Source organism: Dendrobates tinctorius, unplaced genomic scaffold, assembly GCF_039654945.1.
Source record: "Dendrobates tinctorius isolate UK_male_01 unplaced genomic scaffold, ASM3965494v1 ptg000063l, whole genome shotgun sequence".
In the NCBI taxonomy this organism is placed as follows: Eukaryota; Metazoa; Chordata; class Amphibia; order Anura; family Dendrobatidae; genus Dendrobates; species Dendrobates tinctorius.
In genome coordinates, this window is record NW_027361731.1 from 22856151 (window position 1) to 22871916 (window position 15766).

At 48.9% G+C, this 15766-nt stretch overlaps 1 protein-coding gene and 1 long non-coding RNA gene across 2 annotated transcripts in view; one reads left to right on the forward strand and one right to left on the reverse strand.

The window, feature by feature from the left end:
* LOC141093975 (uncharacterized) overlaps positions 1–15766 on the forward strand; it is a 45790-nt gene that overhangs the window by 11705 nt on the left and 18319 nt on the right. Inside the window, exons 8-10 of the mRNA XM_073579646.1 lie at positions 9782–9864; positions 9979–10069; positions 10318–10418. Of these exons, the coding sequence (XP_073435747.1) occupies positions 9782–9864; positions 9979–10069; positions 10318–10418 (275 nt within the window). The remainder of the gene's footprint in view (positions 1–9781; positions 9865–9978; positions 10070–10317; positions 10419–15766) is intronic.
* Positions 11972–14979, reverse strand: LOC141094375 (uncharacterized). Its single transcript, XR_012233045.1, has 3 exons — positions 13412–14979; positions 13232–13315; positions 11972–13052 (listed from the first exon to the last, which is right to left on the reverse strand). It is a non-coding gene; the product is annotated as an uncharacterized lncRNA (long non-coding RNA).

Here is a 15766-nt window from a genome sequence, read left to right on the forward strand (position 1 = left end):
GGGCACGGGGACGTGCGGATGCTGGCCGTAATTTAAGAGGAATGGGGTCTGACTGGTGGAGTCGGCCACAGCTTTGTTCAAGGCGAACTCCGCCCACGGCAGCAAGGATGCCCAATCATCCTGCCTGGCCGAGACAAAATGTCGCAGATATGTCACCAGGGTCTGGTTGGCTCTCTCAACCAATCCGTTCGTCTCGGGATGATAGGCCGAGGAGAGGTTAAGCTCAATGTTGAGCAGAGCAATGTTGATCTCTCTCCCGAACCGAGATGCAAACTGAGGACCCCGGTCGCTGACAATCTTATCCGGCATGCAGTGCAGGCGGAAAACATGTTTAATAAACAACGCTGCCAGACCCCGTGCCGAAGGTAGTCGAGAGTGGTACCAGATGTACCATCTTGGAGAAATGATCGGTGACCACCCAAATGACGGTGTTGTCACTGGACTTGGGCAGACCCACCGCAAAGTCCATACCGACCATCTCCCAGGGCCTGTCCGCAACCGGCAGAGGATAGAGTAACCCAGTGGGCCGTTGATGAGAGGGACGATTCTGGGCACAAGAGACACACGCCAGAATATAGTCCCTGACGTCATGGGCCATATGCGGCCACCAGTACGTCCTCGCCAGGAGTTCAGAGGTCCGTTTGATCCTGAAATGGCCATCCACCCTGCACGAATGAGCCCAAGAGAGGACCTCCGGTCGCAGATGGGCAGGGACAAAAGTCTTGCCCGGAGGTACAGACTCGAGAGCAACTGGAGTCACGGTCCTCAGGCTCTCTGATGGGACTATCAGGCGAGGCTCCTCCTCCTCCGATGACACCACGGAGCAAGAAAGAGCATCGGCCCGGACGTTCTTCTCCCCAGAGAGAAAATGCAGAGTGAAATGGAATCGGGAGAAGAACAAGGACCATCCGGCCTGGCGAGAATTCAGCCGCTGGGCTGTCTGTAAATAGACCAAATTTTTGTGGTCGGTGAACACCTGGAGGAGGTGTCTCCACTCTGAGAAGGCCAGCTTCATTGCTAGCAACTCCCTGTCCCCGATGGAATAATTCCTCTCCGTCGGTGTGAAGGTCTTAGAGAAGAAGCAGCATGGGTGCTTCCGACCTTGCGAGTCCTTCTGAAAAAGGACCGCTCCAGCACCAACGGAGGAGACATCCACCTCCAGAATGAAGGGCTTATCTACATCAGGGCGATGTAGAATGGGAGCGCTAACAAAGTGGGACTTAATGGAGGTGAAGGCCTTGGAGACAGTTTCCGACCACAGTTTGGGATTTGCACCCTTCTAGGTGAGGGCTACCAAGGGCGCTACCAAAGTTGAGAAATGGGGGATGAATTGGCGATAGTAATTTATGAACCCCATAAAGCGCTGCACCGCTTTGAGAGAATGGGGTTCCTGCAAATCCATCACTGCCTGTAGCTTGGCAGGATCCATGTCCAAACCCTGGGCAGAGATGATGTAGCCAAGGAAAGGCAAGGACTCCTGCTCAAACACACATTTCTCCAATTTGGCATAAAGAGAGTTGGCCCGCAGGAGATCGAAAACTTTGCGAACATCTCTCCGGTGGGAGTCAATGTCTGGAGAGTAAATGAGAATATCGTCCAGATAGACTACTACCGAGGTGTTAAGCATATCCCGGAAGATGTCGTTCACAAAGTCTTGGAAGACGGCGGTAGCGTTACATAGCCCGAAGGGCATCACCAGGTATTCATAGTGCCCGTCTCTGGTGTTAAAAGCCGTCTTCCATTCGTCCCCCTCACGGATGCGAATCAGGTTATAGGCTCCCCGCAGATCGAGCTTAGTAAACACTCTCGCTCCCCGTAGCCTATCAAACAGTTCCGATATCAGGGGCAGAGGATACTTGTTCTTAACGGTTATGGCGTTAAGGCCCCTGTACTCGATGCATGGGTGCAACTCTCCATTCTTCTTTTGGACAAAGAAGAATCCTGCTCCTGCCGGTGACACCGACTTCCTAATGAATCCTCTTGCCAGATTCCCCCTGATATACTGAGACATGGCCTCTGTATCTGGGAGAGATAGGGGATATACTTGACCCCAGGGAGGATCAGCACCGGGCAAGGGGTCAATAGGACAGTCGTAAGGGCGGTGCGGCAGAAGGGTTTCTGCCGCCTTCTTGGAGAAAACATCTGCATACTGCTGATATCGCTTGGGAAGCGAGGAGAGATCTGCAGGGACCTCAGAAGTTGCGACCTTTATACAGTCCCTCAGACACCTACCCTCGCAGGACTTGCTCCAACCGAGGATTTTTCCCGAAGACCACTCTATGTGAGGAGAGTGAGATCGTAGCCAGGGAACCCCAAGGAGGACCTGGTCGATACCTTCGGGCATAAACAGGAGAGACAGCATCTCCTGATGAGAAGGAGACAGTGAGAATCTCAGTAGAGCCGTCTGGTGGGTGATTTGGGATGGGAGTGTCACCCCATTCACCACTCTGATGGTGACTGGTTGAGGTAGCAGGACCAGGGGGATTGCGTGTTATTGAGCGAAGACAGTTGACATGAAATTGCCCTCCGCCACAGAGTCCACGCAAACCTCCACAATCAGAGTGGAAGAATTAAACTCTAATTCCCCCTTAAAACAGTACCTTGGAGAACGTCGCGGTGTCTAGTAGGCCCCCTTCCGATAACCACTAGACGGGAGCGTTTCCCGAGCACTGTGGGCACTGGTTAGCAAGGTGCCCAGTCTGCCGACAGCGGAAGCTGACTGGAGGTACCCCCGCGGACCGGACTCTGGACACCGTGCGGTACACCTCCATGGCCTCAGGAGGCTTGGGAGGCTGACCGGGAGGTTCCAGTGGTCTAGCGAAATTTGGAGCCAACTTATATCATTGGCGGGACTTGGAGCGCACCAACCCTCGCTCAGTGAAGCGAATGTCAATTCGGGTGGAGACCGTAATGAGCTCCTCTAAAGTGGTGGGCACCTCTCTGGTGGCCAGGGCGTCTTTGATATGATCAGCCAAGCTTCTCCAGAACACAGGTATGAGAACCTAATCTGGCCAGTCCAGCTCTGAGACCAGATTTCTGAAGCAGGTGGCATACTGGCTGACCAGAGACGAACCCTGGGTTAGGGCCAGCAACTGAAGTGCGGTATCGTGCGTGACCCGAGGACCCAGGAACAACCGCTTCAGAGTGACCAGAAAATGGGTGGCATTCTGTACCAGGGGATTCCCGTGCTTCCACAGCGGGGTGGCCCACTCCAGGGCCCTGCCCGACAGGAGGGAGATGATAAATCCCATCTTGGCCCGCTCAGAGGGAAATCGTGTGGCCAGCAACTCCAGGTGAATGGAGCACTGACTCACGAAACCCCTGCATGAAACACTATCACCCGAGAACTTCTCGGGCAGCAGGAGGCGGGAGAAGGTCGGGCAGGACTGGCCGTGCAGACACGGGCGACAGTCTCTGTAGCTGCTTGAACGGCGACCGAGGTAACAGCTAAGGTGGAACGCTCTAGCGCTGCCAACCTACCCTCCAGCTGCTGGATGTACCTATGCAGTCGTTGTTCGTCCGCCATTTCTAGCCAGACCCTGGCGCTAGGATAATGTTAGGGCTGGCGGAACGCACCAAATTATAAAGTAATAGTAGGTGCGTTCGCAGCCTGGGGTCCACCGTGCAGAGGTGGTACACTGCTGCTAGAAAATGGCGGAAGAATAGAGCGGCGTAAAAACAGTCACACGTGGGTTACTTCACCCAATGTGAACAGGAGCGGACTCTGTTGATTCACAGAGCCGCACAGCCGCTGAACGTGGATGCCGGAGCCTGTTTAACTCACAGAGCCCGGCCAAAGAGCGCACAGCATGCGGCCATAGAACTCTACCCCAAGTACACGGGGTTAGAGTCCTTCTAGGCCCACTGAGCACTGAGGTAGGGGTTTCATAAAGAGTCAGTCACCAGAGACATTCATACGTGCATACACCACTCACTCCTTATCGTCTGAAAATACAGTCTATCCTAGCGCATGGCCGAGCGGCCATGCAAATCTTTTATAGCCGCGATCGTCCGGGACCTTCCTGGCTTCTCGGATGGGCCAATCCGAACACGAGCAGGACCTGAGCACGTGACCTTTGATCTCCAATGGGAGATCACTCCACGGGCATGCTCAGTGGTCCGACATGGGGACTTAGTCCCTGGAGAATCTCGCTGCTTTGCAGCATGCATTGCCATAGCTGTGCCAGAGGTGGCAGCAGCAAGCAAACCCACGGAGCTTGTCTGGGCAGAGTGCCAGGACCGACGCGTTTGCTGAGCAACCTCCTCTGCGGCTGGAGAGGAATTGCAACAGGTTGCGTTTGGCGCTGGTCAGCGCATCGTCAAAAGGACGCATGCGCCGCCAAACGCATACCTGCGCACGGCCTGCATCCCCAGTGCTAAAGATAGGGGACGCAGGACGCATGCAGCGTCATGCGCCCGTAGGTGGAGCTACCGGAGGAGGTGCGACAGGGGGCGGGGCTTAGCGGTGGCCGTGCGCAGGCCATCGCTGCAGCCTTAAACGCAAATGTGAAACTACCCTAAGTCAGTTACTTACCCATTTACACACATTTCCCCCCAGACCCAGCATTCTCATTTTGTGTAGCAACCTCTTGTGTGGCACGGTATCAAAAGCTTTGGAAAAATCAAGATATACAACGTCCAATGACTCACCTTGGTCCAGTCTATAGCTTACCACTTCATAAAAGCTGATTAGATTGGTGTGACAGGAGCGATTCCTCATAAACCCATGCTGATATCGCGTTACACAGTTATTCTCATTGCAGTCATCCAGAATAACATCCCTCAGAAACCCTTCATTTCACCAACAATAGAGGTTAGACTTACTGGCCTATAATTTCCGGGTTCATTTTTAGAGCCCTTTTTGAATATTGGTACCACATTTGCTATGCGCCAGTCCTGTGGAACAGACCCCGTCGCTATAGAGTCTCTAAATATAAGAAATAATGGTTTGTCTATTACATTACTTAGTTCCCTTAGTACTCGTGGGTGTATGCCATCCGGACCCAGAGATTTATCTATTTTAAGATAAGATAAGATAATCCTTTAATCGTCCCACCATGGGGAAATTCAGAGCATTACAGCAGCAAGGCAGGAACAAGTACAGATACAGATGCATAAAGGCATTACATTGATAGTAGGTAGGTACATATACGAAAAAAAAAAAATGTAACCGGACTGTCACAACTTTGGATCTATCAGTTCTCTGTTTGGGTCGTTCTCCGTTTTGGACAGTGCTGGTTATACAGCCTAACTGCAGCAGGAAGGAAGGACTTTCGATAGCGCTCCCTCTCACATTTAGGATGAAGTAGCCGGTCACTGACAGTACTGCACATCTTTGTCACGGTCTCATGCATGGGATGGGAATCATTCTGCACCATGTAGCTCACCTTGGCCAGTATCCTCCTGTCGCCTACTTCCTGAACTGGGTCAAGGGGGCATCCCAGGACAGAGCTGGCCCTTCTAATCAGTTTGTCCAGCCTATTCCTGTCCCTGGCTGATATGCCACTACCCCAGCACGCCACACCAAAGAAGATGACTGATGCCACAACAGAGTTGAAGAAGGATGCAAGGAGTGCCCCTCTAACTCCGAAGGCTCTCAGCCTTCTGAGCAGATAAAGCCTGCTTGGCCCTTCCTGTACACTGCATCCAAGTGATGGGCCCAGTCAAGCTTATTATTGAGGATCACACCAAGGTACTTATAGGTGTCGACTATCTCAATGTCATTTCCCTGAATGTTCACCACTACTGGTGGATTTTTGCCCTTGCGAAAGTCCACCACCAATTCCTTGGTCTTCCCGGAATTAATCCTAAGGTGGTTCCTCTGACACCACTCCACAAAAGCTTGGTTAGTATCTCTGTACTCTCTTTCATCTCCTCCTGTGATGAGGCCTACTATTGCAGAGTCATCAGAATACTTCTGCAAGTAGCAGCTAGATGAGTTGCACCTAAAATCCGCAGTGTACAGTGTGAAGAGAAAAGAGGCAAGAACTGTACCTTGAGGTGCCCCTGTATTGCAGATCACCGTGTCTGACACACTGTCCTGAACCTTTTACAAACTTATTTAGCCGGTTTTGCACCTCTACTAGGGTTAGATTGGTGACCCTTAATATCGGCTTTCTTTGTCTCTTGGCATTTCATTTTCCACCGTGAATACCGTGGAGAAGAAGGTGCTTAATATATTAACTTTTTCCTCGTCATCTACAACCATTCTTTCCTCACAATTTTTTAAGGGGCCTACACTTTCACTTATGATTCTTTTACTATTGATACAGTTGAAGAACAGTTTGGGATTAGCGCTACTCTCCTTAGCAATGTGCTTCTCGGTTTCCTTTTTTGCAGCTTTAATTAGTTTTTTAGATAAAGTATTTTTCTCCCTATAGGTTTTTAGAGCTGCAGCGGTGCCATCCTGCTTTAGTAGTTTAAATGCTTTCTTTTTACTGTTAATTGCCCGTCTTACTTTTTTGTTTAGCCACATTGGGTTTTTCCTGTTTCTTGTCCTTTTATTCCCACAAGGTATAAACCGCTTACAGTGCCTATTAAGGATGTTCTTAAACATTTCCCATTTATTTTCTGTATTCTTATTTCTGAGGACATTTTCCCAGTCAACCAGATTAAGGGCATCTCTAAGCTGGTCAAACTTCCTAAAGTTCAGTATTTTTGTGACTCCCTGAAAAGTCCCCGTACGAAAGGCAAGCGAAACTGCACAATATTGTGGTTGCTATTTCCTAGATGTCCGACGACCTGCGATTTGTTATTCTGTCAGGTCTAAAAGTGCTGCTCCTCTTGTTGGATTCTGCAGCAATTGTATAAAGGACCAATGATGAGGCCAGAATATGTAGAGGCGGTTTTAGATTGGATGGCTGAGAGTGCCTCCAGTTCCTTCGCATTGTCTTCCGCCAGGTCTCCTGCTGAGAGCGCATAGTTGGCACCTGTGGACCATGGGCATCTGTCTTCCACCTCCCCATCTTACAAATCAGGCAATCAGTCTGAGTCCCAAGTCATGCAACAGTCTCTCCTGCTTTTTTATGACTCTGGTTGCTGTGATTCCATGGCCCATCCACCTGGTCCTGCCCCTGCCCCACAAGTGGAAGACATTGAGTGCACTGATGCCCAATCACTTGTTCTGTTGGAGGATGAGTACGTGGGAGTGGTAGAGAAAAAGGTCAGAGGACCACCGCAGCACATCTCTAATGATGATGATGAAACACAGGTGCCAACTACTGCAGCTTTCTGCTGTGTACAGACCAGCAAATAGGACAGCGGTGAGGACTGGGTGGAACATCATGCGGGGGATTATTATTTATTTTTAGAGCACCATTGATTCCATGGTGCTGTAGATGAGGAGGTTACATACAAAACTAATTACAATGAACAATCTAATAATGACAGATACGTACAGAGGGGAGAGGATGACACCATTTCCACTATCGATTGTGGAGGAGAGAAGGAGGTCTTGGGAGGACCAGCCATTATGTGGTGGTAGGAGATAACGGGGAATTACTTCAGAAATATGGAGGATACAAATTATAGATGGCTTTGTAGGTCAGTGTTAGCAGCCTGAATTGGATATGTTGAGGAACTGGGAGCCAATGAAGGGATTTGCAGAGGGGGGAAGTGAAGGAGTTGCGAGTAGAGAGGTGGATTAATCGGACAGCAGAGTTAAGGACAGACTGGAGAGGTGGGATGATGAAATCCTAGACCCCACATGGAATCAAAGCCATCATAGTCACATGGGCAGTTTGTAGGAAGAGGTGGCGGTGACGCTGTCCGAGCTGCACAGCAAAAGAGGAAGCAGGGTGCAAAAGCAAAGCGGATGGTACCCTGGACAGCATGTTGGCTACTAATGCCCACTGCGGAACACCACTTCACCACCAACAGAGTGGGCCTCCATGGAGGACGTGTGTGCTGTGTTGTGCTGCTTTGAGTACTCCACCAACATGGTCGGCGCTGAGGACGCCATCATCAACATTACTATCCCACTTCTATGCCTCCTTCTATCCCGCATCAGGCGATCATGGATGAGGAGCAAGAGGAGGAGGAACATGGACCATTTACATCATTATCATGCCAGTTGCCCACACATGACTCAGAAGGTGGATTCCTGTACTAACAGCAGCCACGTGCCCAACTGTCCAGCCAGGGGACAGTTTTGGAGGAGGAACCCTCTTCACAACAAGGTAGGCACTCAAGATCGCAAGCATCACTGGGGCATGCCTGGGCGGATACAGAGAACCCAGACGATACACCTCCCACTGAGAACAGCTTGTTATTGTCTTTGGGCTGCCTGGCATACATGAGCCAATACATTCTGCTGTGACTGCGCGACAACCAACGCATTACCTGGATTGTTACAAGTGCTTGTTATTGGAGGGGCCACCCTATTGGATCCCTGCTAAAAGGAGAATGTCCTTATCTCCGTCACTGTAGTGTGATCAAAAAATACGGAAATACAGGTGCACACTTGTAGACGCACTGCTGATGACGTCTTCATCTGGCAGCGGGGGCTCAGTGGAAGTCCAAGGCAGAAGAGGAGGAAGTCGCCAACACAGCTTGGCCACCGGCAGCACCACGGAAGGGAGGGCTAGCATGACTGTAATGTGAAAAACCTTCCTCCACACACCACAACATCCAGCACCACCATCTGATATGGTCTGTGATAGCTGGAGGCAGCGGTCTGTTATGCCTGTGCAGCAACTCACTCAGGATTAATAGGTTATAAACTAAAAAAATGCAACTGACCCAGCCGGTTCCTGTACAGACTAGATAGCCTGATGCAGCAGTCCCTAGTGGTGCCTGCAGGTACAGAGATAGCCTTAACCACAGAACTAGGAGATGGTAACTCAGACCTAACCTGCCTAAACAGCTATCGAGTTGCTTCACGTATCTCCTAATGATTCGGAGGGCAGAGCAGAGTGTGAATTACCTACAGGAGGAGACGTGTGCTGAGCAAAGGAAAGATTTCAGAATGAGCAAAGTAAATAATGGAATACCAAAGAATAAAGCAAGTACTGCTAACAAATATACTGCTTACTTCCTGAAGATAAACAGAAGGTGAAAAGTACAGCAAAGAAACAGCTAGGTGAAAATCCTTACCTGAAAGCCTGGCTCTGAAATCAATATGTCAAGACATATAAATGAATATCACCAGCAGGGAAATCCAGTGGGGGGACAGAATATTAACCCCTGTGTTATGGTAGTCAGACCGCAGCCAGAAAACAGAACCCAAACACCCTGAGAAAACGTGCATCTCCCAAGGCTCAACAGAAAGAGGAGTCGACTACAGAACACAAGATCAAGGGATTGAATCTAGGAGCATGACAGTTTTGATAACATGGTGGAAGAGTGTGTGTCCACATGTCTCCACCTACTGAGTGATGGGTCTGGTCCATTTAACTTCTGAGTCTCCAAAAAGGACACATGGCCTGAGCTTATCCTTTTATGCCCTGGAGGTGCGGGCCTGCTCTGTGGTAAGTGACTGTGGGAATCTGTGTTTAGCATGGCAAGGGAGTGATCACAGAAAGGCGCATGAGCTCGTCTGCAGCCAATGTGGGCAAGTTCACATTAAGGCTAGGTTCATATTGCGTTTAGTGGAATCCGTTTAATGGATCCGTTAGATGGATGTGCTGACAATGAGCCAAATTTGGTGTATTTTTGCCATCGCGTTAACGCTTGTGTTAACGCACGTGACTGCGTTATCTCGTTTCAGTGTCCATTCCTGAAGCATCCGTTTGTGTGCATTCAGGCACGGTCAATAAAGTTGTTCAATTTTTTTTTGTGTCAGTGTTGTGTGTGGGTGGACACAGTCTCCATTTTGGAAGCACCGAGTTTACTTCTGCTGCCAGCAAGATGTTTGTGTCTCAGCTTGTAAGATTTCGCTTGATGCAGTTGCGACGTCATGAAGTTAATTTTTTTAGGAAAACATATGGTGCATTTCACACCCTCTATGTTCAACTTCGTGATCATCCCTTTAAATTTCAGCGGTATCTTCGAATGTCAATTGAAACCTTTGATATTCTGCTGTCGCATGTGAAGGATGAGATACATCAACAACGCAGCACTTTCCGTGAAAGTATTTCTGCAGAAGAACGTTAAGTGGTGACCCTGAGGTATTTTCCCTGTGATTTCTTTACATTGTGCCAGTTAATGGCAAAGACAAGATGTAATTACCATTGTGCATGTCTTGTTTTTTCCTACACGTAGCCTACTGTCATAGTCCATTTTCAGTTGCCTTTTTGTTTGTTGGCAGACAAAATCTTAGCTTTCGTTAAATCTGTACCATATGTCCATTTTCGTCATAACATTGTTTTTTGTTCATAGATACCTGGCTACGGGAGAAACTTTTGCCTCACTGCACTTCCAATTTCGGCTGGGCAAATCTACCATTTACCAACTTGTTCGTGAAACCTGTGATGCCATTTGTAACAACTTACATCCACTTGTACTACCGACACTGACACCAGAAATGTGGCTATCAATTGCCAAAGGCTTTTGAGGATGTGGCAAATTTTCCCAATTGCATTGGTGCCGTGGACGGGAAGCACATCCGGATACAAAGACCCGCGCATAGTGGATCCCTATACTACAATTACAAAAAATACTTTTCAGTAGTGTTAATGGTGTGGTGTAGTGACCACTATGTCAGCTAGGGGGCGCTGTGTGGGTGTCCCAGGACGGGTGTACAGGCACATTCAGTGTGGTAACAGGAGCAGGGTCCTAAATGACCATTATGGGTCTCAAGGTGGGTGGCCTTGGGATGCAGGCTCCAGGGTGTATTGATCAGCAGAGGTACTGCTGATATTTCTGTTACACTGTGTCAGGGAAGCCTGTGTGTGTCTATGTGCAATACAACCTTTAGTGATGTCATAGCCATGTGATCACCTGTGGGTGTGGTTACAGGGCTATGTAATTGAGGTGTTTGGCACGTGTGAGAGAGTGGAGGGAGTCTGTCTGAGTGTGGACAGACTTCCATGTGTCCAGGTGGGACACTACAGAGAGTGTATATGGGGAGGACTACAGCTCCCAGCATGTGCTGAGACTCTCGGTCCGAGTCTGAAGCCACGGACATTTCTGTTCCTTTGCCTGAGCTGAAGGTTACATTTCAGTGTTACGCTGCCTTGTGGGTTTATGAAGTGAATAAACCACATGAACTTTGGGAAGAACCTGCCTCATGTTTGTCTCCCGCTGCACCTAAGCGAGTCGAATCCCCACAATGGCTATAGCGGATGCTAGATACCGCTTTGTTACAGTTGATATTGGTGCATATGGTCGGACGAATGATTCACGAATGTTCAAAGAGTCCAACATGGGGAAATGTCTGTACAGCAACCGCTTCAACATACCCTCAGCATGACCTCTACCGGGCACGGAAGGTCCAAGTTTGCCCTTTGTTTTAGTTGGGGATGAGGAGTTCCAACTAGGAAGAAATCTTATCAAGTCGTAATCAAGCCGCAGTTTAAACTACACCAGACGCATTTTTAATTATCGCTTGAGCCGGGCAAGACGTTATGTAGAATACACATTTGGTATTTTGACAACTTAATGGCGGATTTTATTATCTTGTATGCAACTGCAACCAGAAAATGTGGACCGTGTAGTTAAGGTTTGCATCTGCCTGCACAATTTTGTGCCCAGACATGAACCCCTGCTAGTTGACCCCAATGACTGTGAGTCGAACCTGATGAGCATTGAGTGGACTACTGTTCGTTCGCCAGTTGAGGTTACGCAAATACGTGATCAGTTTGCCAATTATTTTGTCAATGAAGGTCAGGTTCCATGGCAAAACAGCCATGTGTGATAATGTTTCACAATCTTTCTTTGACATATGTGAAATATGTGCAGATTGTGATTCTTGTACTATGTGTATTTTGGTTTCTTTTGGTTTATGCTCTGTTATCCTAATTAATCTGCAGTTTATGTTCACAGGGTCTTTTAAAAATCAAATCAAATTTTCAAATATTATTTTGCATAATAAAACAGTTTAATAACAAGTCAGGAATATAATTGTCTCCCACTCAAAATGTCGGTAGGCATTTTAAACAAAAGCGATCCCATAGGGATTTAATTAAGTATTCAACTAGAAGTCTTGTAGAATGTAAACCAAAACTTTCAAAGGCTATATTGCCAAACTTAAAGAAATTTTAACAATTTTTACAGATTGTGGTATTGCGCTGGCGTATTGTCTGTCCAACTGAAATTTTGACTGCTACATTGACGGTGCCTTTCCAGACCAGGTTCACCCTGGCCTCTGAGTTGTGCTGTCGCTTGGTACGACTGCATCTCCATGGCACAATGGCTTGCACTCAGTGTCGGACTGGGGTGCCAAGAGCTCATCAGTAACACTGACTTTGGGGGCCCACTTTTCGCCTCCATACACAGATTGCACTACCCTCGTTCACAAATTTACCTATATCTATATAATAAACTATCTAGTTTGGTTAATGAATGATGAGATGCTGCTTTTTTTTTCTGTACAGAGTGAATCAAGTGCCAAGTAATGCCCATACAGTGGGGTTGGGAGCCCAGATCTGCACAGGGGCCCACCAGGGGATTCCCCTGTTCCCCTCTGGGCCAGTCCAAGCTTGCTTGCACTTGTTTTGGTTTTAGAGGAAGTGGGTTCCTGAGTGGCCAAAAATTCCTTGACTAAATCGTTAAACCTTTGTTGAAACAGTATATTCCTGTGCAGCTGTACGTTTTTAACTAAAGGGACAAAAGATAAAAAAAGGAGCTTCCAATAATTGGCTGCGTACACTGACTCTTGCGATTGCAAGTCCTTAATTTCCCGCCTTATATCTCTGTGTTCGCTGCGACACAGATCCTCTAACCGTTGGAGTCCATCAACTATTATGGCGTCGACTTCTTCTTTGGCAGATGATCGCTTGCGTCCGCACTGTGCTTGCAAACGGGCACTGACAACAGGAGCCACAGTACTACTGTCTATTGATCGTGGCTCGCTAGGGACAGACACATCTTCAGTGCCCGCCTGTTGGCTTGTTTCCTGGCAAGATGGCTCCGGTGCCTCTGGCTCTTGTGGCGCAGCTGTACTGGAGATCGTTCTACACCAAAAAATATTAATAATTTTTATTAAAAAAAGGGAATTTTAGACTAACTTGTTGCACTCACATTTTTTTTTAAAACACACTTAAAATATTACAATAACATTACGATCGCTGGGACAAAGTTTTCTGCAGAAACATCAATTGCTCGTAGTGAACATAAGGGGTGGTTTGCTTGCCTGAAGATCCACTTGGGGTGTTTTGGCCGTTCCGGTAGTCACGGACAAATCTTATTGATCTCCAACGGATATGGACTTCATTGGCTACAATAAACACACAAACCAAAACACATAAATATGATTTCTCGTGAACAATATATAAATGAACTAAAACATCTATTTCACTTGGCCATTGATTACCTATTTCTTTTGAGAGGAGGTCGACTTTTCCCGATAACGAGGATCCAGCTCGCAAATTATTTTCCCCCACAATCTCCGGTTTTTAATGACATCATTATGCGAGCTGTCACTCTGATCCCATATGGAAGGATTTGCATGCACCAAAGCTATTCGAGTCTCATTTTCAATGTCCAAGGGCTCTTCGTCAACATCAACGGGTCTTCTCTTTTTGGATGGCTGCTTGGACTATGTAAGCACAAAGTTTTTTCCAAAAAGTGGATTAGTGGATGTTCAGATTGCGTTTATGACATCCCCTAGACTACTATATGTTCTATCTAAGCCCCTTTTTAATCAATTTTTAACACTTTCACATTTTTAGAAGTTATATTGTTTCGTTATTCGTTTATACTAAATTTTTTGGGGGGTTCCATTGGTTGTTTTGGTTAATGTAATGAGTGTAGTTTGTTAGAATACAAAAATGTTTTTAAAATGTATCCGACATCTGAGTACATACAAAACCATACATTTAGTACACATACATCGGCCGGCCACTACACACTCAAAGGATGTATAGATACATATATAATTGTACTTATATTTACTCAGGTCGGTCACACGGTGCACACAGTGTAGCTGGGGTTTGCAGACTGGAGAGTGTAACTCCAAAATGGCTGAAATCATATTTCCTGTCACATGACCACATGGCAAACCCTAATGAACGCAATCCAACGCAGGGTTAAATTTGGACAATTAGCTTGATTTGCGTCTGCCTGCATTTGCAATAGAGTTCTATGGCAGAAATAACGCTTCTGTTAATCGTGCGTTCGCTCGCTGTACTGGACCCGAAAATGCTGCAGTCCGTGTTGGAAGGTGCGTCACAAAATAACGGACCATTGAAAACGCATGCCAACTTTGACATGCGTTAGGATGCGTTACACTAATGGAAGCCTATGGCTGCGTTTAAATGTCCGTTATGTTGCGTTAGTGCTGCTTAAAAACGCGTCTGTTACACGGATTGCCCTAGCGCAATGTGAACCCAGCCTAAATTGAACCAGGCGTTTAGGTCCTCCCCAAATTAAAAAAAAAACAACAAAGAGGCTGTTTTCAGAGTATACACCCAGAACCTAACACTGTCCCTCAGTAGACCTGCATCCTGTCCCCAGGTCAGAGCAGAATGGCGGCGCTCCAGGCTTTGCTAGGGTGCTGCACAGCAGGCTGTATCAGGTCAATCTGCACCAGCCTGTATATGCACGGCTCCACTCCGCACGCCTCGTACACACAGCTCCGCTCCGTACACCTTGTATACACACGCGGCTCCGCTCCGTACACCTCGTACACACACGGCTCCGCTCCTTACACCTCGTACACGCGGCTCCGCTCCTTACACCTCGTACACGCGGCTCCGCTCCTTACACCTCGTACACGCGGCTCCGCTCCGTACACCTTGTATACACACGCGGCTCCGCTCCGTTAACCTCGTACACACGCGGCTCCGCTCCGTACACCTCGTACACACGCGGCTCCGCTCCGTACACCTCGTACACACGCGGCTCCGCTCCGTACACCCCGTACACACGCGGCTCCGCTCCGTACACCCCGTACACACGCGGCTCCGCTCCGTACACCCCGTACACACGCGGCTCCGCTCCGTACACCCCGTACACACGCGGCTCCGCTCCGTACACCCCGTACACACGCGGCTCCGCTCCGTACACCCCGTACACACGCGGCTCCGCTCCGTACACCCCGTACACACGCGGCTCCGCTCCGTACACCCCGTACACACGCGGCTCCGCTCCGTACACCTCGTACACACGCGGCTCCGCTCCGTACACCCCGTACACACGCGGCTCCGCTCCGTACACCTCGTACACACGCGGCTCCGCTCCGTACACCTCGCACACACGCGGCTCCGCTCCGTACACCTCGTACACACGCGGCTCCGCTCCGTACACCCCGTACACACGCGGCTCCGCTCCGTACACCTCGTACACACACAGCTCCGCTAAACTTCCCCTCATCCAGCACCATGACAACCAGCCCAGCAGAGTCCTGCACACACTGAGGCCCCTGATCATGTGACCCCTGACTCCTCCCCTCCTGTGACCTCATCACAGGTCCTGTGCGCACAGAGCAGCCATATATGTGGAGTGCGGCTCTGCGGGTGGAGGTAGGTGCCGGAGGCTCCATTATTCTCTATGTGGAGTGCGGCTCTGCGGGCGGAGGTCGGTGCCGGAGGCTCCATTATTCTCTATGTGGAGTGCGGCTCTGCAGGTGGAGGTCGGTGCCGGAGGCTCCATTATTCTCTATGTGGAGTGCGGCTCTGCGGGCGGAGGTCGGTGCTGGAGGCTCCATTATTCTCTATGTGGAGTGCGG